Below are 26,616 nucleotides of genomic sequence, written 5' to 3' on the forward strand. Positions count from 1 at the left end.
CTGATCATTGCAGATAATTGTGTTAATGTTACATCTACACACAATATCACTTACCAGCTAAATCGTACAAACAACATAGAATTGCCTTGACTAAGCTACGTATGTTTGCTCTTAATATAGCAGTTATTAGCCAATCATGTACATCAAATGACTAAATTACCTGTTTTTTTTCTGTTCTGTTGCCTCCAGTTTTACTAGAGGTGTACAGATTGTATGTGATCGGAACCCCTAGAGTATCGAGGATGATTTGACCTACACGTGACCCGTTCTAACAATATCATAGACACTGTTATACACTATAACCTTATACACTCTGGCCTGCTAATGCCAGAGTTTCTGTGTTATTTCTATTTCACACATCAAATCATCTTATAAGAGATACATATTTCAGTTAGCACTTTTATTATCACATTATAATATGTACAATTTTCAGTTTTGATCAAAACAAATTCCATTCTTCGAACCAACAGTTCTATGTAGCTATTAAATCTCATGTTTAGAACACTCCTAATGTATGTATAAAAACACAATACCATACTATCCCTATTGTGTAATACCGGTAACTGTAAACAAAACAAATAACAGTAAATACTGTTGTCTGCTGGTAAAGAAACAAAATCAAAATTTCTCTGTTAACTAAATATGGGCATTTACAACCCAGTTTCGTGTCACTCGAGAATCAATAATTAGGAATTACCACTCATGTTTGATAAAATAATAACAAATAATTATTTAAATGTGTCAATGAATAAACCATTCAATCACTATAAATGAGCAATCCTTTTTAAAGATTAAACATTCTAGTTATAGATATAAAATATCTATAAAACTCATTTACAATGTCACACTTTTGCATGATTGAACTTATAATTATGGCTATATAAGTATTCTAAAGTACATATATCTGCTTATGTCTTTTTTTTCTGATAAGGAAATATTTATAAACAGAAATTCTTATTCAAATAAATCATGATCTCGACAACTCAATTCACTTGACCGTACACTCCATTATATATACTCGAACTAATTTCTTTTTATGGTACTGTTGAATGGCATACAATCAAATATGTGTAGGTTTTTTCATTTCTCATGATTTTATATAATGATATTTTTCATAACAACACATATAAGGAGAACTGTTCAGACTTCAATTTCTGTAAGAAGTACACCATATAGAGCACTTGTATAAAAAAAATTGAGCACAAATGGTATTCATGATATGTCCCTTAGCAGATAATATTCACAACTCTTAAAAGAACTATACATTAATTATGTGTCTCTTCAACTCTCTGTTACTTCATCACCAAAACAAGCTAGTTCATATGTAAAACCAGACTGTAATACATCTTATATCCAAGTTTTTCTATAATTAATTGTCATGTACCATGCTATATATATATAAAAGTCTGAGTGAGATAACTTAAACAGACAATTAAATATTCTATTAAATTAAAATTAACAGTAACATTTAAACAATGCAATGCATTTCTCAGAGAAACTTCTGTCTGTGAAATTAGGAAAATAACAAATTTAACAAATTAAAAGTTTTATAACATCTAGAGACAAACATTTGGGATAAATAATAGAACTTAACTTAAAGCTTATGGAGAAATCAATGTTGCATGCGGTATTGTTAGCTTTGGGAGTAATTCACACCTGTACATACTGAGTATTAAGATAAAGGCCCCGGACAAAGGTAGTCTGGTAGACTTGTGGAGTGTAACTTACATTCATGAGTATATCAGTTCATCATACTCCATAAAAAAATCATGATATTTTCAGACAGCCACAAAGAATGCTCTCAATAGGTATCTTTGCCATTATAACAATTACAGAATGCCCTCTTTTACATGTAAAACATCCTTAAAACTGCTTATCAACTGGTTTGTGTGTAATTAGGCCTAATAACAATCCTGTAAGTCAAAGGTTCACATTCGATCTTTCTTTATCTCCCTCTCTCTTTCTCTCTCTTTGCAAACTGAATATATGTCAGGGTAAAACAATGGGATACACAGCTTTCTATATCGCATGTGGAAAAAAACCATACATATGATTTACAGGCAAACAGGTCAATAACTGTGATTGATATAGGCCCTTTTTCCTTTTTCCACAAGATGGAAATGAATTCATCTCCAATTATAAAACAATTTCAAATTCCATTGACATGAGGAATGGATGTAAACTTAAGATAAGGAATATCATGAAAGTGTATGTAATTTTTGTATTCAATATGATGGCAGTTTTGAAAACAAAAGGAAAACTAGTACAGAGAATGGCACAGAAATTCTATAAAAAACAACAGATCTTTGATAAAATATGATTCAATCAGTTCTATCTATAAATACAAATCACACATTATAGTCCTCCCCCTGCTGATGAGTCCCCCATCACATATTTTGCATACATTTTGTTCATTTGTTCAAGGAAGATGAAAGTCAGCACTGTATGTGGTCCGAGACGGAAATAGTAAGGAGTGAATCCTTTCCAAAGACTGAAGAATCCTTCCTGTCGGATTGTCTTGGCCCATACGTCCTATAAACAGAGATTATACAAAGGATTGATTTCACTGAACAAGTATAGCAACCTGTTTCTCACCTATATTTAAAGTAGAACTATATTTAGTATCAACTATTGATTTCACAGAACAAGTATAGCAACCTGTTTCTCACCTATATCTAAAATAGAACTACATGTAGTATCAACTATTTATTTCACTGAACAAGTATAATAACCTGTTTCTCATCTATATTTAAAGTAGAACTACATGTAGTATCAACTATCAAAATCAAATATGAAATGCAATACAGGTTAAAATGCATTCACTGATGTATACTGTATAGTACATAATATTCACAGGGGTGGGGTGAGTACTGTATAGTACATAATATTCACAGGGGTGGGGTGAGTACTGTATAGTACATAATATTCACAGGGGTGGGGTGAGTACTGTATAGTACATGATATTCACAGGGGTGGGGGGAGTACTGTATAGTACATAATATTCGCAGGGGTGGGGTGAGAGGGAGGTAGGGGGCTGTTAATTTCACTTGATTCGCAGATTCTCCCAAATTCTCAAAATTATTTGCCTTGCATTAAAGTTCAAAAGTCACAGGTTTTTTTTATCATACCCTGTGACGTGGATAATATTTTCAAAGGTTACTAAGATGATTTGTGAAAATAAACCTTTAAAAATAATCACTATAATCACAAAATTGTCCTTATATTCAAGAACTATACAGTAACACGAAGAAATTATATCATTTTGATAAACTTCTAATTATTGATAATCAACAGATGGCAAGGAAAAAATCTGTTGGAAATTATCTTCGACTAAAGATCTTTAGTCAAAGACAAGAATTCCACGTAGGTGGACGTGTTGCCTGCAGAGCAGTTTTAACATAAAAAATATATAGTTATTTACAGTTGAAAATATTGTTAATAACTAAGTGAAGTTATCAAGTTACGTAACTCTTGTAAATATTGATGGATTTTGACCAGTATCAAACTCATCTGAGATCTCATTGATATAAAGCAATATACAACATTTGGTTAAAATCGGATAATAAATACAAAAGATATCGCATGGAAACCACAACATTGTCTGTTTTAATTAATTCAAAGTCCCTTAACTCTTGTAAATATTAATGGATTTTTACCAGTATCAAACCAATCCGAGATGTCATTGATGTAAAGCAATATACCAAATTTTGTTGGAATTGGACAATAAATACTATTAAATAATATCAAGCGGAAACCATGGAATTATCTGTTTTGACAAGTTTAAAGTCCCGTAACTTTTGTTAGTATTGATGGATTTTGACTAGTATTAATCCCATCCCAGATCTCATTAATATAAAGCAATAAACCAAATTTAGTTGCAATCAGACAATACATACTGAAGTTATCAAGCTAAAACCATAGATTTATCTATTTTGACGATTTCAAAGTCCCATAACTCTTGGAAATTTTAATGGATTTTAACTGAACTCATTCAGGATCTCATTGATATAAAGTAATAAACGATGTTTAGTTAAAATCTGAAAATAAGTACTTAAGTTATTGCACAGAAACCGCTTTCCGGTCGCCGCCCCTGACACTGCCGCAGACACCGACATAGTGATACCTATGTGTCGCACTTGCGTTGCAGGTGACACAATAACAAAATCATTATGTACTTACAAATGCACCCTTGTATTCTGGTTTTCCATCAATGGTCTTCATGTTTTGAATTCTGTATGAAATAACAATATCAACGTTATTTAGTACAAAGATATACCTGGCAAACATTAATTATGTTCTCATCAGGCAAATTTTTTCAACTTTTTTTCTCAGGATTTTCGTTAACTTTTAACCATAGCTGAATTTTTATCCCTGTGAGTTTGTTACATAACATTCTAATGGTACCCTTAAAACTTTGAGAATGATTTGATGATGAGGCTTGTATGATGTTTTTCTTCAATATGCCTTAATGTTGCTCCACCCCAGAAGATTCTTGTTAAAATAAACAAAATTTTGTGATAGGTTTTCCTTGCATGTTTTTGTTTTTTTTTTCAATTCATCTACATGTATTCCTTAAGATATTTTGAGTTGGAAGTACGAGGTTAGCCTTACAATTTTGATAAGGTATGTTTAAACAAATCATCATCAAAATGATTTCTGACTCGCATTTAACTATTTTCGATATATTGTAGAATTGACTAATAGGTATTGAGAGCACATGTGATACTGACAATGAAAATGAAGAATTATAATCCTAAATGGAAATGATTCTAGAAAAAAAATATTTAGATATTTTTTATTTATCGCAGAAACATTCTCATGAAAATTTCAGCTGCTATTTACCTGGTCTTTGCTATGTCGACAGGCATGGAGGCGGTAGTCGTCGCTAACCCACTGATCATACTAGCGGTGAAATGCAGGAATAAATTATCTCCGAAATATCCTGAAAAAAAATTCAAATGATACTAAAACCAGAAACATATATACATAGAGATTGGAAACTCCTTCTTTGTCTTTGTTGACAGTCAGAGGGACCCCCTGTTTATAGGCATTTTGCCTTGGCTAACAACTTTTAAGTGTATTTCTTTTAAACATGATATTTTTGCATCAACACAAAGTTTAAACATTATATCATGGTCTGATGTGATCAGTTTTCCCGATTGATGTTATTTAATATTATTTTTGAAAGCAAGAAAATAAGCAATTTTACCTGGTTTTTCGAAAATCAGGCATTCAAAACCGGAAGTGCGTTTTGTTTTATTAATAAATAACTTGAAATATTATTTTTCTATCCAAAATCGTACTCAAACCATCTGAAAATTACTGAACTTTTACAACGTATCAAAGTTATTCTTATATATTCAACTATTTAAGAGTTAAAAACCCCTAAGCACATACAGAGGTACATTTGCCGATCGTAAAAAATGGAGGAGTTGCCAATCTCTGTGTATATATGTTTCTGCTAAAACTATAATAAAATACTCAACATATATATAACTGGACTTGAATAGTTACTATACTAAATTAAATGCTTTGTTATTGAACAAGAGCTTTAAGATAATGGCTAATTAAAACCACCCCTATTTGAAACCATGACAACAAAATGAGCGACTGTTTTGAAAATCCAGCATATCCTTTCCTCAAAACAACAGAGACCTTATTTAACATTATTTCCTCAATAGTAGCTAGTATCTTAATCATAGAAATCAAGAACTTTATTTTAATTTCAGTTTCCAGGAATACCTCTCACACCATGTATCAAAATCTAGGAGGCATGATCCATGTAGACATTATATTCATAAGTAAATTTACATGTTTTAGCAATTATATTTGAAATATCTGGCCATGAGCACCAATGAAAATATACTTTTTGTTAACTGCTGTAAATCTAGCACTTCAGAATAGTAGACTATTATATATAGATGTTCAAATTATATGTTCAAAACATGCATTCCTTCCCAATCAGAACACAAGATGTCCCCAATTTCATCTCTTGAATTGTGTTCTCTTTATCAAAGTCAAGAGATAAGCTTGAAATAATCAACATAATTGAAATCCTCTGAATCATGTATCTATGATGTTATTGAAATCAAACTCAATCATTCCCCTTAATTTCATAATGAACTGTCCTAGCATTAGATTTAAAACTGTCTGTACATGTTTTCGCGAGAGAAATGAAAACTATGAATTGTACAGACCTGAGTTGAGCAGAATCTCCTTGGTTTGTGAGTATACAGCCAGCTGTACAGCGTTCACTACCATAGCACGACCAACTGTTGGCATACAACCCTGAAAACATTTCCTTACATGTAAACGGTTTCTTTTTATAAATATTTAGTATTAAATGAAATAGTCAGAGTGGGAACATCTTTTTACCAATAAAAGCAAACCAAATCTATTTGTAAAGTTAATGCTTTAAGAGAAAATATTAAATATCTTTTTGAAACTTTTGGAGCCCTTTAGATTATGTTGGAGTAAAAAATTAAGTTTTATGTTGAACAGAGTTCTCTTTTCTTGTACCAGTTAGTGACTGACTATGCTTGAAACTAGAACTTCAATAATTTCTGAGAAAATTACAAAGTAATATATTCGTCCTCCCTCTGTGATAACTCTACATTTTGAAAAGCATCAATGTGCATTAATGACTTTTGTGTGGTGAACAATACAACTCTTACCCTCCACATAGTTAAGACGCCCTCCTCAGTAGAGATACGATACAAGGCATTGAATACACTCGAGTATCCTCTTCGCTGGTCTACGGGTAACCTGAAAACAGATGAAAATCCCAATAAAAACGCTTCATAAATTGAAATTACACATCTTCCTCAAGCACATTCTCTTCTACTAAATCTAAATCAATGAAATTTAATAGCAATAATTATCATTTCAATGTATGCACCCCTTAAGACCCATTGGAACTCCTCTTATTAAAGGTCAACAGTCCATTGTGAAACGTACAGCTTTATCATGATAAATTCATACCTGCCGTCGGCCGTCATTCTGATGAGAGAAATTTCAGCAGGTGTCCCCACAAAGGCACCAATGCCACCGGCAGTAATACCAATCCCTGCCTTCATAAAAAAGGATGGGTTCTGGCCATCTCTGTAAAATAACATGTTCAAATTACAAAGTTAATTTACATTATCATTAAAGACAAGGTGTAATTAGGAAACAATACTGTGTATCTACCATCAATCTACTCCAGAAAGTGAGATGATTTATCTATTTTTCATTCGTGAAATATTTGCAGATAAGTTAAATCCAAAGTAAAATTTTTGTCTTCAATAAAAAGATAACAACCAGGATCTCACATTAGAATTTACTGTGATTAAGGTACCATGAAATATAGAATTCAAAATTTTATACCCAATTAGTAATAGTAATAGAAGTAATCAGATTTTTAATTTTAGATGAAAAGGGAAGAATTGATAATTTATTACTTTTTATTATTTCTTTATCTACTACCTTTCCGGGGTAACACATAAAGATTTCTTAAAAACATTAAAAACATCAGAAAATATATACCGATGGCCTAAGATGAGCTTACAATACCAAACATATTCAAGATTTTGCTCCGTAATATTCAGAATTTGCATATTACAGAGTTATCTGCACTTGCAGGGAGGTATCGATTGTGACTTCATGTGTTTGGGAGCGTAACATCATACGTTTCGGAGAAAAACGACATGAATTGCGCTCACAAAATAATGACGTAACAATCGATATCTACCCTAAAGGGAGCTAACTCTGTAATATGCAAAGACAGAATATGATAACAGTGGAAGGTCATTTCCCTGTTTTTCCCATCTGGCGCTAGTCAACTACCGAGTGGTTTAGGATGACAGAGAGAAACATAAGACGACCTGTGTTATGAAAATTAACATTTTATTTATTTTAATGAAATTGTTCAGGTGGCGATACATGTAGTATTAATGGTTAGTTAATAACTTTTGAGACTCCTCAAAATTATCGATCTCGTTTCACATTCCTATTTTAAAAATTAAAAGCCATTTCGGAAAGATAGTGGGGCTTTATTTGATTTTGATATTTGGGAGTGGTCATGGTTGCAGTTTAGTCTCTCATTTCTGTCACGGTGGTTGCTAAGTCTCTTATTTCTATTTGTATAACATAACTTTAAGTTTGCCCCCACTTACTTTGAAAAGTATCCGAATAATGTTGTATATATTCCCAATCGTGTTGTAGTGTAGGTGGCTTGTCGCAGGAGGCCGGCTGATAACCTGAATAAAACAAGGCATCCATATCACACATTTATTTCTTATATCCTGAAACAAAATAAAGTTTTCAAATCAGAGTTATTTTGAACAGTTTTATAGGCGAAAAAACAACTAAAAATGCCAATGCATACTTTAACTTTACAGTTTTGTTACTCAGTCTTTCACGATCTTTTTTTTCCATTTAGGTTTTCCATGGGATACATTTTTCACATTATATTATGTTTTAAACATATCTTATTTTGATTGTTTTAAATTGTTCAGGTGAAAGTATGATGAACCTCTATCATGATCGGTCACTTGACTTACCCTGTGTAGATGCCTGTTACACCTTCATTCTTAAAAATACTACGAAGGGCTTGTAGACTGTTTTTTTATGTTCCCTGGCTTGGCCTTGCCGCCTCAGCACCTCTGGTCCTTGGCCCCCCCTCACCTTCAAAGAAATACAAACCAGACCTTGAAGCACTGAGGAAAGAGAGTGTTGATTTGTAAACCAAGAAAAATTGGCTCTAAAAAAGACTTCAAAACCATGACACTGTCAAATAAAACTTCTTAATAATAATAATAATATAATAGGAAGATTCTTTATAGCTTGCCTAAATATCAATGAAGCTGGACAATTGCAAGCTTAAAGTAAATTCAAGAGCATTCCCTGGCCTCTTAATTGTTTCTCTAGTGGGACTGGACTGGGTAGATCATCAGTGACTGGGTAGCTCTGCGGTAGAGCATTCGGCTAATGTTTGGAGGTCCTGGGTTTGAATCACAGTCTCTGCCGCTACATTTTCTTCTTACCTGTTACAAAATTAGCACCTAACTTAAATACTCACGGTTATGGTATCAGGGCCTTGTATAACTACGAGAGGGAAGACTTTGAAAAAGGAGGGAAGAGTGTAGCAGGTTTGGTTTGGATCAATCTTTGGTGACCAAGTACTGTATTTGACCCAATAAGAACCCCTATCCCTATCAACGCACCTCCTGCTTTTTTAAGGCTTCAACTTCATTTATAATCAAATGCAGACTGAAAATATGAAAACTTTTCTCACTGATTTCTTTGGCAAATTGATTTATGGCTTACTTTGTAGAATGATTTTATGAAATGCAAGTCCAAAATTGTTTTTCTTAAGTGGCCCCTGAGTTGCTTTCAATTTTTCAAGCGCCCTGGGTGCTTATTTGGTTCAATACAGTAGCTCAACGGTAGAGCATTTGGCTAGTGTTCGGAGGTTCTGGGTTTGAATCCCGGTGTGGCCACTACATTTTCTTCGCTCCTGTTACGGTTTCATTGACACAATCACAAGTTAAGCGATAACACTTTGTAAGCACAAAGTTCAATTGATGATACATATTTCAAAACATTATTTTACATTGTTACATTGATTATTAACACACAATTCAAGAAATGAGGAAAAAACTATTATTTAGCAATTCATTTGAAATCTAATTTACTTTTAATTCAACCAAATTGTTGTTCCATAATTGTCTTTATTTAATCACACTTACCACTCAACTGCATTCGGTTTTTTACCAGATCCAGTGGCTGTACAAACAAGGTGGCAGCCATCCTGGAGTACAAAATACGAAAAAAAAATATTAGCCTACAAAGCCTAGTCATCATTTGCACTTGCTTTGCATAATATCATATGTTAAACGGTTCTAACGGTTTCTAGTAGGAAGCACATAGCCGTACACTTTTACATATACAATCGTGTGCAAAAAGTCTTCGTTATTTTTATTTTTCCCTATATATTTTATTTTTCCCTATATATTTTCTTAGATTTTTCCTGATCTCATCTAGTCACGGATTTTAATCAAATTTGGTATACTTGTAGAAAATTATCTAAACTTTCAGCTCATAATATTAACATAATTTTCCTTATGCACTTTTGAGAAAACCGTATTTCATTACCAGGCAAAACTTTTTCGTTGCCATTTTGGTAAGAACAAAGAAGGAAATGACGTCATAAGTTTAAGTGGTGCACAAAAAATATATATTTTGAAAACAAAATATCGGAAAATTATTCAAATATTATGAGCTGAAAGAGTAGAATAATTCTCTACAAGTATGCCAAAATTGAGTAAAATCCGCCAATAGATGAGATCAGGAAAAATCAAAGAAAGATGTAAAAATACATAGAATATATAGAGGAAAAATAAAAATTAAAAATTACGAAGACTTTTGGCACGTTACTGTACATTACAGAGGTAAGAACCTGTTTAATTTCGTTCTACATTTTAAAATAGGCCAGTGATGTTATCAAAAGGTGATTTGACAAACATTTCATGGAACAGTAAAAATAAAATGTTTTAAACAGTGCAAACATTTATGAAAGCAGTGATAAATAAGCGTATGTAGTCTAAAACTAAGGCATGTTTTTTATCATTCAAACACCGGTGTACACGCGTACGGCGGTTCACGAATCACGATCATGCGATGCTGAGCATGACATTACAACGTTCCGTAACACATAATGCAATACAGTTACGGTATAAATAACTTGAATGATCATTAACAGTGCGTTTGTACATAATTGAACTGTCTTACCCAGCCGAGCCCCCAAAAACGAATTTGAGGGCTTTGGGGATTTGCTGTGGAGGTGACTTTCCACTGGAGGCCGACATCTTGGATTGGTGACCTTCACCTTAGGAGGTCGCAATGTACGGAGCGATGTACACGTGATTTGACGGTGGCGTCTGCTATCGGGAAGCTTCGACACTTTCCGTGGACTGGTAAATTATTTGATAATGTTGCAGAGTTTCTGTTAATTTTGAACAAGGATTTATAAGCGAGAAGGATTCGTGACTGTCTCTTTACATTACTAAACACGACGCGAGACGCCTATGAACCGGGAATAAAAACCGTTTTTCTCAACAAATACTTGTCTTATCGAGTCAAACGAAACACCAATGTAAAGTTTATTAAATATCACAACGTTTATAACTTGATTTAAGGACAGAAGATTTAGAGGATATGTCTTAAATTTTCGTTAAAAATTACGACAGCTCATGAAATGACGGCCCGCTTCAGAAAGTAAGACGGTTCGCGCCGGCATAAGGAAAGCAAATGCTACCAAAAGGCTGCGCCGGCGGATTATCAAAGGAAAATCATCCGTCGCCCACGGTCTTGGTCAGTGCACAAACACAAAAGCTCCTTTTGTACTCCCCCAAAACCCAGTGTGACTTATCCTTCTCATATACGTCCTTGTTTTGAAATAAAAAAAAGTATATAATATTCCTAGGGCAGTATCTTATAATGTATTTGTATAGTTATCTAATTCAGATATGTATTTCTAGGTCTACAAAATTCAGTAAAAGAAATATCTAGTTTTACCAGTTGACATCACGGTAGTTTAACACGAAATGATAGTCATTCAAATTGGTTTTTTATCGTTCAAATCTAGAATATCGTGAAAGAATTTTAAAAGTGACATGGAAAATATTGTCGCAGTGTATGTACATATTCTATAAAATTTTGAAGTCGAACGTTGAACGAGAAATTGTATTAGGTTAAAGATGCTCCACCGCCGAGAGAGCATAAATGATATTCATCATTTGAACAATAATTGGTGTTAAATCGTGTATATATATATATGTCTAATTAAAGATGCTCCACCGCTGACAAATGGTGTTTTTTCACTATCTAAAACAGGAGCAGACGATTTAGTAATTTTCTTCGGTTACAAAAAATACTTACTTTACATCATTATCACCATTGAAAAGGTCGAGCTTCTAATTTTACTTCAAGTTAAACATATGAAAAATAATTATATTGCATCCCGAAAAAAATCCGTGGCACTATATCCTATATGAAATGAAGTACTGATTGCGCATGCACCAAAGGCAAAATAAATTATTTTATATCATTTTCTGTGTTAATTAGACATATATATGCAAGATTAAACACCAATTATTGTTCAAATGATGAATGCCATATATGCTCTGTCGGCGGTGGAGCTATGTCTAATTAACACAAAAAATAATATAACATAATTTATTTAGTCTTTGGTGCATGCGCAATCAGTACATATTCCATATAGGATATAGTGACACGGATTTTTTTCGGGATGCAATTAATTATTTTTCATATTTTTAACTTGAAGTAAAATTAGAAGCTCAAACTTTTCAATGGTGGTAATGGTGTAAAGTAAGTAACTTTTGTAACTGAAGAAAAATACTAAATCGTCTGCTCCTGTTTTTGATAGTGAAAACATACCATTTGTCAGCGGTGGAGCATCTTTAACATGTGTAAAAGACACGTGCAGGCTGATTTTGTTTGGTTAATATCGTCAAAGAGGAATTAAAACCTGATGTACAAGTGAGGCGATCCACACAAAGGAAGAGGATGAAGGACTTTAAACAACGATGACAGAATTTATCCTCTGCATTTAGGAAATAAACACCTCTTCAATTAAATACATGTACAATAAAAGGTAAAATTTCAACCTGTGAAACGCTAAACATGAAACATAAGCAGAAAATATTACATTTTTAGAGTAACGCATGCTAAATACGTTTCGAAACAGATATAGATATTCGTGCGCTTGTGAGGTGTATGTGCCATGTCAAAATGGGTAAATCTTCATTGAATACATATTTTTTATTCCAATAAGGAAAATTTAATTAAATGTTTTATACTACAATGTATATACAAAATACATCCATTGTTTTTTAAGCCCACGAATTCCTTTTGTGTGGGGGCAGAATTATCACGCTAATGGAGAGCCATATTCCTTTTATTATTTCAATAGTCTTTAGACAGGGCGCAAGTTTACTAGATATCTTATTTGCAAAATAAATCTGGACGTCTTTGTACAAATCTACGCATCTGATCTTGTTATAAAGTGATTCACCGAGGGTACTCATACATACTACTCCCCCGCTGTCTGTTAACATGTGATGTTCACGGATGGATTTCCCGACAGACGGGCGATTCCATTAGCCTGTCTGGGGGTAGCTACATGGTGCTACCATGGCAACAGACATATCTTATTACTAGAGTTGATTCTGCTGCTGACTGGTACGAAGTTTGCAAGACACCAGTGCAGACATTTTTTTCACTCCTTCGGATAATTTTGTATTTCTAAGATGTCTGTTAAACTGTACATGACGTCGGTTTCGCCCAACAGAAAGGTGAGTGGGTTATTATCACTTTGTTTTGTGTTGTACGAGCGTACGTGCGCTGATGTGAAAAGAAAGAAATGAAACTTTTGTTAATACATATACAGTTAAGTTTATGTCTGTAAACACTTCCGGTATATTCTGGACCAGTCATGATGAGATAGCAGAAGAAAACAGTTTTCATAGTGTGAAACGCATTCACGTGCATATACATGTACACAGGTGTAGATAATTGTATTTCATAAAACTTTCACGAATGATACACAGCTAGATAATAGAAGCGGTTGACCATACGTTAGTGAAATCTGATACTGGCCGAAGTGAGATCTGTAGTGACCGGGTGTGGCCACAGGGAGGGAGTCTTCAGGCCCAGCATGACTAAGATCTATACACATGAAGAAATGTAATAAGCCCGCGAAACATGTAAATATACTGTGTCCATGCAGTTTCTGATCTTTTATTTTGTATTATTATTTTATTGCCACACTGCTTAAATTAATGCACAACTATGATGAAATACATGGATGATAATCATTGCCCGTGCTGAAATGCGGAGGTTTAATAAAACTTTCTTCAGCGAAAAAATAAAGTAGTCAAAATTTTGCAAAAAAAAAAAAAAAAAAAAATCACCATAGATGATTATGAAGGTTATCAACCATTCGCAAAATGGTATTTTTAGCGAGTACGAAATATCGAACTTATTAGTCAGTTTTTTTTGGCAGAAGATAAAACTTGTGTGTTAAAAGAAAACGTGTTCTTTGTGTGAATCATACCTACCCACCAACCGATGATACACACACACAGCTGTTCATGGCCAACACACACTGCACTCATGGTTAGCTTAACAGGTAATATCTATGTTGAGGTGTTGTTAATTTATATCAATTAATGTCATGCCTATTGATAATCTATTATTGACTTTAAATACCACAATTTTACATATCATTTGTTTTTGATCAATTCTATAGACATTTTTTTTCAAAATTGAAAGTACAGTTATGACTGGCTTTCTAAGGTTATGAAATATTCATTATAAAACGTAAAACGCACGCAAATACACGTGCATGTTATAATAATATAAACCAAGCTTCCTGTGTACATAAAAGGGTCTTCTGGATTTCTGGTTCACATAGCGTGCCGTTACGTAACAATGAAGTCCAAAGGACGTTGACATGAGGTGAATAGGGGGGGGGAGGGTTACATATATGTAGACCATTACATTTGAAAGACAAATATCTATGGATTCGATCACTATGCATATCCATAGACATTTTGTACTTTTATTTGAACTAATTGTTTGTGTATGCACATCCATCGGAACATCCTCGATACTCCAGGGGTTCCGATCACTTTCGAACTCTACACCCCTGGACTATCTCATAGTGAAATTGAAGGCAGTTCAGCAGAAAACATTTGACCAATCACAGACCAGCAAAGATTTCCTTGAAGACTACAGAGAGAGCGACGTCCAACTTCAAAGACACACAGTCAACCATAATGTACCGTTATACGGCTCTTTTGATGTACATCAAAGGACTAAATTACCTGTTCTGTTCTTTTGCCTCCAGTTTTGCTATGAGATAGTCCAGGGGTGTAGAGATCGTAAGTGATCGGAACCCCTGGAGTATCGAGGATGCCATCGGCACAGCTCCTTGAAGTGTATCGCAATTCCAATTAGACAAGTGAGGATTGCGTTAAAGTTTCCTGGAGGCCAGTTTTGAGTTATCTAACAACACGAAAGCTAAAGTAAAATATCATCTCATCTGATACTCTGACTGGCGTTTTTTGTGTTACTCGTATCACGATCAACATACAAGATAGGGCTCAAAACGACGCCCTGCTGAACACAATTTTCAAATTATTTAACATTGATATACATGTATTATTGGTCCTCTACTTTGCACTATGAAGTAATCATAAGAACAGAAATACAACATTTTGGTCCAGTAAGTGTCTCGTTTTTAATTATGGCTTTAAGCACTGACGATATCTTGACGAAATTTGCAGTATACTTGCAACGATTTGTAGTGGTTACATTTACATGACACACATTGACCCCAAAGTCAACGGTTACGTAAATGTGAATTGCTCAACACATTAGACGACATATATTATTACCAATTCAGCATTAATTAGATAAAAAGTTATGAATCCTAGTTGTACGCATCCTCGATACTCTAGGGGTTCCGATCACTTTCGAACTCTACACCCCTGGACTATCTCATAGTGAATTTGAAGGCAGTTCAGCAGAAAACATTTGACCAATCACAGACTAGCAAAGATTTCCTTTGAAGACTACAGAGAGAGCGACGTCCAACTTCAAAGACACACAGTCAACCACAGTGTACCGTTATACGGCTCTTTTGATGTACATCAAAGGACTAAATTACCTGTTCTGTTCTTTTGCCTCCAGTTTTGCTATGAGATAGTCCAGGGGTGTAGAGATCGTAATGATCGGAACCCCTGGAGTATCGAGGATGAGTTGTACGGTTATAAAAATTTACTCTAAGTGACGGACGTTGATAAATATTTGACCCATCTAGACGAGAAAATATAGAAAAAGTCAAAATGCTGACATTTGTTTTACACAGATTTCACAGAACACAAACAGAATTAAGCAAGTCCTTGGCAGTAAGAAGATTCCATTTGAGGAAATAGATTTGTACAAGAATCCAGACTGTCGAAACGAAATGGTGGAGAAAAGTGGAAATCCAGAAATTTTACCTCCTCAACTTTTTAATGGAGATACATACTGTGGAGTAAGTTTTGGTTTTATATAACTATATTTACATTTTACTTTCTAGTTCAAAGTAAAACATAATTTAATTGCAAGTGAACATTTGAATTTCCCGCTTCAGCCATTTAACCTCAACAAACAAGTTCAATGTGATAAAAAGTATTCCCTATAAAAATTGAAAAGATAACAAAATTTCAATGTTTTTCAATAGCTATTAGTTAACTTTCAATTATTATCCAGACATTTTAATTATTTTTTATAAGTTCCATTACCAAACTGGTTCATTCAGCTACAATGTCAATTTTCCCGCGCGGACTAACGTGGTGTCAGTAAACAAGACTCGCATCCATTTATGTAGATATTACTACACCAAGTCTAGACTGCATTTATTGGCTCATTATGCAGATCACGATTATCATTAGAGTAATGGGAGTCACTGTGGCAAAATGTAACTATATCTCCAATAAATGCAATCTAGCAATCCTTTAATTGTTAATTAACAGTGATTTGGAGTGAACAAAAAATAGTTAAATACTACAAAATACTCCACCCATCTCATTGGATCCTTCACTACAAATGTTATATATATACCTATCTTTTCCAATATGGAACAAACAAATTGGGTGTTATGTCAAAGCAAACCTTTATTTATTCGTTGAGAAATGTTGATCCTTGACATGATAAGAGAAAACATTTTATATGCTTTGTACCATAACTTTTCATTATACAGTATATCTTATCTGAGTTTCGTGAGTTCAGCGTGGTTTGAGTACACCAGGCGTCTCCTGAATTGTGACACATTAATCTTAAACCCAATATCATATTGAATACTACTTTTATTTATTTTTTTAGAAATGAGTTATAACGAATTATGCACACTGCTCATTTCAACAATGCTACATGTTACCTTTTTTTGATTTGGTTTGGAAAACCTTTATTTATGATAATAAAAATCGTAAATATAACGTTTCTTTTTGCGGTTGTAAAATTTGGGGAGAATCGTGATGACAATTTGATAAGGTACTACGTAAATAAACGAAATGTTTTAAATAACAATTATTATTTTCCAGTGTTTTGAGCAGTTTGACGACGCATTAGAGGATGGCTGTTTGCTAGAGTTTCTCCGCCTCAAGTGATACCTGAACATTTTGTACGTATATTTTCATTTCATCTTTTATTATTTTAAAACAACGGAGTTTCTTGTCGCCTTTTCATGTAAGCCATTTCCAGGCGCGCCTTGTGTATCCTCAACAAGGATGATAGGTGTATTTGGTAATTACGTTTTTTCTTTTATTTCTATATGATCACCGTATATGCGATTGCGTTCAGATCTACTCCAAAGTACCACAAGTTGGTAATTCTTCTGAGAAATCTAATGATGTAAGAAAATATGATTTTGTTCATTTGTAAATTATAAAATTTATTTCCGAGGATAATTTTTTTACCTTGTTACGTCAAATTAAAAGCAAAATATAAGCATTAGTCCGTATTATGCGGATTATTTGGTTTCTTTAACCTGAACAAGACTGGTAGACGCGGTCAGTATTCAGTAAAAAGCGTAACATCCTCGTAAATTATATAACCCTCGGCCTCGGGATATATCACTTACTCGGGTTGATAACTCACCGTATCCACCTGAAAATAGGTCGATAATTGTATATCAGCTATTCTGTGATTGGACGAGACACTATAAATTATACTATGATTATGCTATACCATGGTATACAAATAAGCTATTCTGTGATCAAATTTCAAATTCATTTTATTTCTCTTTTTCATTATGAATGCACAGAGAAAACATATTTACAATATTATATACAATCATTAGTATTCGAAAAAAGTATACAGTAGTTGTTTATATGAATAATATGAGTTAAGGAGAACAAATGATATTGTTAATTATTCTAATAAAAGTACACAATTTCTTCAGTGTTTTTATGCAAGTAGAAATCAAAAATTCATTAATAACATTTGGTCGTAGCCAAAAATATCGATCAATATACAAAGTTCTTTGGGCGGAGACTTAATGCTATCATTACCATGGTATATAATCAACTATTCTGTGATCGGACGAGACACTAAATACTATGATTATATCATACCATGGTAATACTATATCAAAGGACTAGGTATGGTAAGGGTATTATGTGGCCCCCAAATCCGCTATTTTTCAAAATTTGTTATTTAAAATGTTAATCTTGCATTTCAAATATTAACTACATGCCTGACATATTTGATAGTGCTATTAGGTAATATAGCAGTTCTAGTTGCCATGGCAACCATTTTTATTGTACATAAATTAAGCAAAATGTGAAAATTTCATCAAAATTGACCTTTTTATGCAGTTTTTCATCTAGTTAAAATAGAGCGCATTCTAGAACAAACTTTATATATCTCAAAATGATGTATTCTTCGTGTCTGCTAATTCACTTAAAATATAAAGTGTGTTCTAGGTTGCGCTCTATTGATTTTAAAGGAAAAGCTATCAAAAATATGCCAAAATTGACCAAATTTTCAAATTTGCATAATTTATGCAAAGTTACCATGGTTATATAGCAAAAACATACTTTCTGTCAACAAAAAATATCATTAAGTTTTTATCAGGGGCATATTCAATATTCCAAACGCAGCAAATTAATTTCTAAAAACTTAATTTGAAATTTGGTAGATTTAGGGGCCAAAAAGAGCCATTACCATATCTAGTCCTTTATAATGATTCCAGCTGTCATCCCGTATTTTCTTTAATCATTTATAAATTTCACAAACAAACAAAACGCTTACAGCGAGGACCTAAAATGACAATGCATATACATGTACAATGCAATTGATGTTAGGACGCTAAACCAGATACAGTTAATTAAACTGGTACTCTATATTTGTGTCTTATTCGACCAAACTAATAATAAAAGTCACTGCATGACTTTGTAAATAGAGGACAAGGGATGCTAAATTAAACAAAATAAAGTATAAAATAAGCTGGTATTCTATGTTCAGAATATTTCACTAGTTTTGGTCTATGAAGAGGACAGAGACCTGACACTCTACAAGTGTAAGCGTCCTTGTAATACTACTTGTCTAAGTCAAACCAACAATCATTTTTATACGTGTATTAATTATTATGTTTAATTTTCATCGCCTTTGTTGCAGTTTCGAGATTGACTGGCTAGTGACATAAGAAGAATGCGTTTGGCCGGGAAAGTCACAACCATGCCATATTGGCATGTTCCAATGTTAATATGATGTCTATGGAAGTACTAAGTGAGAAAGTGTGAATGTGTAATAAGTCTTGTCGAAATATGAAGATGATTTAAAGCAAACTCACATACCATCAACAAATATATTTGTGGCGCATTCAAGTTTAGCGCACAATTGAATTTTGTACTGCTTGATGTACTGAAAATGTATTTTGTTTTAAATATTATTTTCGTAAAATGTAATTAGCACCTTTGTCACCAGTAAACACAATTTTACTCTAAAATGCTTACTTTTCTGTTAAAAGTTTTGTAAAAATGATAATGTTGATGATTTTAATTATAAGTGTAAACACTAAAATGACTTAGCAATGACCATAACTGATCAAAGTGTTGTAGTTATATTGATCACGTTATAATTGTTTTTGTTAATTAAGCTGAAAGAATATAAATACTAAGTGATCTATAGTTATTCAAGCATCGGAAGTGCTCACAATAGAGATACACGACTTGCACATATCTTACTCTAGTAGACCAAACTCCTTTGTTGTATATCAAATTTTATTTCACTTCGTTTTACATTAACATCCACCAAAATGTCATGCCATCGTGTTTCTTATCAATCTTTGCGCTTGTTAGTGGGAACAAATTTATTCCATTTAGTTTTAATTACATGTTGTTTAGAACTTCCTATGTATTACACATTTTTTTCTTTTCTTTAAATTTCTATCCTCGCTAAACAATATCTGCTAGTATTTGTTATGTAAAACTAATTCATATTGCGTTTATCTGATATCACAGCGTAATAGTTATGCCCCTTTGGTGCTACAGTGAATAACACAAAGTCAATTATGTAGTTCTAATATTTCTTAAATAAGCGAGAACAGCGTATTGATTGTAGACATTTAAAACAGAATTTTGATGTATGTGAAATTATAACACTTTATTTATAAACAACGATATTATATATAAGGTTCTTAAGTTTATTAAATATTTTGATTTTGTACTGCGAGAGTCGAGTTGAATATGTGTATATTTTGTGTTACATGTTCAATAAACTATTCTTCGATACAGGTTTATTATTTATTTTGAATTTTGTTTTATTTTTAATTTATATATTGGTTATATTTCTAAGTATTAGATAAAAATGTACACGTTTTTACCAAGGACTGCGTATAAGCAAGTCTGAAGCTTCGTTTCCAAAAAAGGTAATAGGATCTCTGACATCTTATATTTAGCCACTGACCTTGTTCACTTAATTGCGTTGCCAGTTAATGTATGTTCATTGTAGGCAGACGGGTTATCTACGGATACTCTGGCTTACATTGATATTTTTCCATTTCCTTAAATGTAAATAGCTTTAAAATAAAAAAGAATCGCCAGCACAAACAGTGACCATTTTATGCGTGACCTTTCGATGATTAGTACAATGTGCACACTGTCAATTTCATTAGAAAAATGATTAGGAAAGTGTCTGATGAAGATGACAGTGTACACATCGGACATATCATCGAAATGTTAAAAATATTACCAATATAATTTGTTTGAATAGATTTCGAGTTTACAGTCGACCTGGTCATATTATATCAGTATTATGTATTATTATTTTCGAATTCTCTGATTGTAACGCATCGACATGAAAGTATTAAATCCAAATGAACCACAGAAGATAAAAAAAGATTTAATGCAAGTTTCTATTTTATAGATAAGAAATAAAATTATCTTATGTAATACACATGTATGTGTATATAAATACTGTATGTAAACAATATATCGTTTTGTGAATAAGCTGATAACGATTACACTATCTCGCCACTGGATACAAGTTCTTACATGTTATCACGAAATTGTATCGTATTAGGTTAAATAAAAATAAAATACAATTAATAATTATCAATGTGGATGTCGAACATTGGGGTTTGCAGTTTCAACATTTTAATAGGCCGCACGTTAACTAGAGTGACACAAACAAAACAAAATATACATTATTTTAAATACACCAATTGGTTTTATTCATATACATGATTGTATTATGCTATTTAGGACAAACAAAATGCAATGTGCGACATTTCGTTAGAAAACTACATAAACGAACAACAAGGTAAAACAATATATTTGTGAAACACAAAAACAAAATATGACGATTGACACTCAAACTTTCCTCCGCCCCTGCCATTCATTCTCACGTTACCATTAGTGTATTTACATAAGAATGTGGAAACATAAATAAATATGCCGTCTATACGTAAAATCAGAAACATATACCTAATATATGCTTCTTGTGAAATGATGTACAGTATTACATAAAATGTTCATTGAGTAAATATTTCTACTATATTCGTAATTGTATTGAATCAAGGAGGAAAAATCTGACCATTTTGACCAATGTTTGTATTTGTCGACCAAATGCAAGCTCTTAACCACGACACAAACCATCCTATATTATACTATATTATGTATTTCGTTAGATTGTATTGATACAACACAATTCAATACACTATGACAAAATTGAAATCGGCACTAGATATATATAGATGTTTGTCTTTAAAAAGAGCGAAAAGTTTTGATGACAGTAGTAGACAACACAGCCAAAAGGAATGTTGAAATAAAAAATAAATAAAAATTTAGGAAAGACTAATTGAAGTGTTTGCACTATTGAATCACCACACCTTTTTAACGGAGAAAATAAAATGCGTCACGGTAAAACATATTTGGATTTTTATTTCTTTGTTATTTTGGCCGAAAATGGATATGTTAATACATATATTTAATTAATGATAATTTCGAGAACTCTCGAGATATCGACATTGCCACAAATGCCGTGAAATAATTTTACTCGAAATGTCATCGTTTTCTTTCCGTAAATTTCTACATTGAGGTGAAAATTCAGGAAGTTTTGACAGTAAAATCAGCTGTCCATAATGTAACAAGTGATACATATATATACAACTTATATCTGAACGTTATCTTACCTTGACATGGGTAAATACGTTCCATATACCTATATCAATGCAGGTATTGGCGTACGTATTACCATACTGTACTATTTTAAAAGTACCCTATCTAATGACAAGATTAAAATGTGGTTAGTACAAAACGATTATTTGAATAGACTGCAGTATAAGGTTTTCAACTTTACTATAGATATACTTGTATTTTAAAAGTATCAAATCTATAAAACAAATCCTAGAGTAATTTGTACTTCTTGTCAATATTGCACATTTCCTGAATGTATAGTCATTCTATTAACGGCATGATATAACTATGAGAAGATCATATTACCACAAAACCTGTAGAGTCACAGGCATTCATTTACCTCGTCTATCAATATATACATTATAGCCGTATGTTGTGTACAATGACAGAGTACATGTGATAAGTGGTAATTGTAGAGTATGGCCTTGTAGATTTTCTCAAAACGTTTACCTTTCTTTTAGATTTTCATATCGCTAAGGATTAACTTTAATTGAGAAATGTAAAAAGTGGGCATTATTAATTGAAAATATATTTTTTGTATTGTGATTCCATAACCGTTTTAAAATCCGCCTGTATCTGTATCGTTATTGTACTTACAATTTATTGAGCATTATTATATCTGTTTTCTAAAATCCAATTGTGCGGTCTTGTAATGCAATCAAATACCGTGTTGCATACATCGTTGTCTAATGTCACGGGACGATAGCATATTTTTGCCAATGACAATTCTTGTACATAAACGCTAATGATACACTGATAGTAGCTGTTCTGGTAGACTATAAGTGTTTTGTTGAAGACCTTCAATAACGATCTGTCGGGCCCTGTGGTAGTCCATAAGCTTTATTGTCTATAGACATCATGGCGTTTGCGGCAGCAGCACGTTTCCTGAAGAAAGAAATTCATTTAATAAATAGGTGAAAAATTAAGATAAAAGATAAGTTGCACAATAGATAAACAAGATCTATCATTTTTCAGAATTAAGTTGAATACAACCTTATCTCAGCCAATCAGAAGCGACGTTACAAACGGCAACGCCATTTTTTCCTTTATGGGTGGATAAAGTAAATGCTTAAGCCAATGAAAACGCTCCTTTCAAGCAAAATTGAATTATATATGTATAATGGATATTAATTAGAGGATTTACAAACGGATTACTGATTAGGATACAACGACATTTAAGAACATCTATACAATGTCCATCATATATTTGAAAGTTTTTAATTACAAACAAATTCGGACGATCATATATCTTTATCTATACAAAAATGTAAAAAAATTTCTAAATCTAAATTGAATTACCTGCGAAGAAGGACACCAAATATGACTGCCAATAATGCGACCATTACACACCCGACGACACTAACACCGACAATAACTCCTGTGTAAAAATAAAGAACGTTCAGTGTGTAACATGTAGATACTGGTGGCTACCTTATACTGAATATCATGAAAAAAAACTTCAAAATCATTTCGCTGTCTCCTAAAGTTTGTTGTCTAGTTATTGTTTCTATATATTTATTAACTCCACATGGACACATACTTTTCCTCTAAAACCATAATTTTACTGCCAGGAATAACTTTACCTGTTCCATTTGTCGTATTCGTCGTTTGAGTTCCTTGTTGTGCAGATTGCATTGAATTTCCTTCAAAAATTAATTGAAAGTAAGTTAGGAATACATGCATTAATAAGGTGAAAACAACAATATTGTGATTTTCAAAAAATGATCAATTATGTACTATTGCATATGTGAACATTTGACAGTAACATTAACTCATTTTAATGGTTTCCATTCTAAAAGCAGTTCAATAATGTAAGGTTGTACCAGAACATATTCATTGGGTTTCTTCTGATTAACGTAATGATTTCATCATAATCATCTTTTTAACTTATGATACGTACTCTTTACACCAGATGGTCGTACATATACGGGAGACAGCTTTGAAGGAGAAACATATGGCGTCTGTGTAGAACGGGGTCTGTTTGTTGTTTGTGGTCTGGGTTTCGGTGTCTGTCTTGGTGTCATGACTGGACGAGCAGTGGACTTTTGATTAATGACGGGTCTGGAACTGGATGGTCTGGCCGTTGCTGGCGATGAAGTCTGGCGTTTAACTGTCGGTCTGGGAGTGACGCTTGCTTTAGGTCTAGCTGTTGTTTGTGGTCTGTTGGTGGTCTGTGGGCGTGGCGTCGTCTGTGGTCTAGGAGTTGCTGTCGGGGGTTGAGTTGTTCGAGGACGAGGTGTTGTCTTCACAGCAGGTTGTGGTGTTCTGTGGGTGGGAGCTGGTGTTGTTTGGACAGTAGCTGATAGAGCTATTGGTGGAAAAGTCAACGTATTCTTTATAACATGAACACAAATGAATATTTTCAGTGCATAGATGTCACTTCATGATAGCCATTTATTTGATAAAGAATGCTTGTTTTAGCACATAAGTGTATACCGATTACTAGTTTTTATCGTTTAGCAGCATACAACATCAGAACTACAAATGTATAAAAAAAAACACATCTAAGATTTGAGTACCTTATAGAGGTTTTCAAATTAGAAATGAAAAGTCCACATGTAAAAAAAAGGTAAAAGAAATTTCCAAGAGCCTCATTTTTGTGACCTCATTTTAATTCGAGAATTTAACTGGGAACGGATTGGATGTAGATTTGTTATGTATGGATGTGAAGTCTTTCTCTTCCATACCACGTGGTTCTCTTCCTTTTGAATGATATCGAGAGTTACTCTACAACTCTTTTCAAGTTTACAGTTGGACTCGTTACATTAGTTCAGCGCATATGCTACCATAATGTTATTGTTACTCAAGGTACAAGTATGATGCAACCTTTTGTGTTGATGATATGATAATAAGCGCTGTATGTAAGAGGAGTACTCTAAACCGCTATGATATGAAAATAACAGGAAATCAAATAATAACTAAGGCGTTGTTCTGTTACAACCATCCGTACCATATTCACAGACGTAAGAGTAGGAGTATCGTAGTCCTCCGCAAGGATAGTCGTGCCATCTACCTCTGTCATTGAGTCGCAGTAAGGCACAGTCCTCAAAACTGGATGTGGAGAAGAAGAACCCGTGGTGCGTGGAAGGACCTTGTCCTCGAGCCCAGTTACCATACGACATCCGGGAACCTAGGTAAATTAACATGAAAAGACACATATAGCAGCAAATGGCCTCAATACATGTTTCCTTTAAATAAAAGACAAAGACTGCAAATGTGGTTGGGCAAATGGATTGTTTTCTTCCGTTACATGCGAAACCAATGGCTTCCATAAATTTGTGTATGACTGTAACTGAAGACTTACCATCAACCCATAGCCAGGTGCCCTCTTTTTGTCTGTCTGATCCTCCAAGCCAAAGACCCTTATGCGGCCAGTGAAGACTGTGCAGGGTGGTATAAACGTAAGACTGCTTCGCAGAGTCCTTAATCATCATCAGGTCCCCTCCCCTCCTCTGACAGTCCGACCTTGCGTTGGTCCAACCACGCTCAGTTAGCACGAACTGTAGACATTTCCCGCCGTAAACCTTCAGATAGGTGTTCCGGGGTACTGAGGCTGGGCAATGGCTTACATCGGTGCTGCTTTGACCTGTGAACATTCAGTATAGAATATTTGGTATAAAACAACTTAAATGCAGTGGTGTAGAACATATCAAAGGAAAATGAACTATGGAAGAAATACATTGCTAATATTTAAATTCCTTTGATACGAAAACTATGAGATATAAGAGAGAGAAAACAACAGTTAAAAAATCATTTTCCAACAATAATTATACCAATGTTACCACCAGCGGCATCTAGTCTGTCTCCGAAGTGAAGACAATGTCACTATTATTATAAACTTTTATCGACGAGGTTTCTGATATTATATTACTTTGACAATTATATGCATTAATTCCAGAAACCTTTTGATACCAATGATGATAACAAAAAACAAAAACAACAACAATGTATTGATTATATTAACATACATGTATATTACAAATACTCTGCTTATTTCAAATAAATAAAAATACTTACAAAATACAATGCCAAAAAAGCCGATGAATACTAAGCTATATATGATCATATTGTAGATAGTAGTGCCTGCTTCACTTGAATGTTGTCATTTATTTAGTAAAGTGTTATGAAGTCTCTATAAGTCGTTCGTTTACGCTCTTTGATCTTCTTTCTCGTATGAGCAATTCGACCAATCAGATTGCATCGATTGAAATACCAACCAATCATATGTGTTTACTAGCGGTTTTGACGAAAATAACCTTCGTGAACTTAAGCAAAACTTGCCATGAACTTGTAACGACATCGTTGATATGTTATCTTTTCTGTGACTGGTAATACATATTTAATCGGACTTGTAAGTATTCAAGGAAGG

At 33.3% G+C, this 26,616-nt stretch overlaps 3 protein-coding genes across 3 annotated transcripts; 1 reads left to right on the forward strand and 2 right to left on the reverse strand.

Annotated features, from left to right (window-relative positions):
* Positions 1–2,219: 2,219 nt before the first annotated feature.
* On the reverse strand, positions 2,220–10,862 carry LOC138314890 (mitochondrial 2-oxoglutarate/malate carrier protein-like). The gene is given in 10 exon segments (XM_069255507.1): positions 2,220–2,532; positions 4,180–4,231; positions 4,843–4,942; positions 6,198–6,288; positions 6,675–6,765; positions 6,982–7,101; positions 8,154–8,237; positions 8,541–8,664; positions 9,729–9,790; positions 10,771–10,862. Coding segments are annotated over 10 exon segments (978 nt in total). The 5' UTR covers positions 10,848–10,862; the 3' UTR covers positions 2,220–2,355.
* A 2,334-nt stretch (positions 10,863–13,196) lies between these two features.
* On the forward strand, positions 13,197–20,357 carry LOC138314905 (SH3 domain-binding glutamic acid-rich-like protein 3). The gene is made up of 4 exons (XM_069255531.1): positions 13,197–13,355; positions 15,935–16,102; positions 17,151–17,230; positions 19,228–20,357. Exons 1-3 carry the CDS (start codon positions 13,311–13,313, stop codon positions 17,214–17,216), a joined length of 279 nt encoding a protein of 92 aa, XP_069111632.1. The 5' UTR covers positions 13,197–13,310; the 3' UTR covers positions 17,217–17,230; positions 19,228–20,357.
* An 895-nt stretch (positions 20,358–21,252) lies between these two features.
* On the reverse strand, positions 21,253–26,411 carry LOC138314900 (brevican core protein-like). The gene is made up of 7 exons (XM_069255520.1): positions 26,265–26,411; positions 25,552–25,833; positions 25,198–25,377; positions 24,148–24,555; positions 23,831–23,890; positions 23,547–23,625; positions 21,253–23,132 (listed from the first exon to the last, which is right to left on the reverse strand). Exons 1-7 carry the CDS (start codon positions 26,311–26,313, stop codon positions 23,048–23,050), a joined length of 1,143 nt encoding a protein of 380 aa, XP_069111621.1. The 5' UTR covers positions 26,314–26,411; the 3' UTR covers positions 21,253–23,047.
* Between the last annotated feature and the right edge of the window lie 205 nt (positions 26,412–26,616).

This window comes from Argopecten irradians, chromosome 1 (genome assembly GCF_041381155.1).
Source record: "Argopecten irradians isolate NY chromosome 1, Ai_NY, whole genome shotgun sequence".
In the NCBI taxonomy this organism is placed as follows: Eukaryota; Metazoa; Mollusca; class Bivalvia; order Pectinida; family Pectinidae; genus Argopecten; species Argopecten irradians.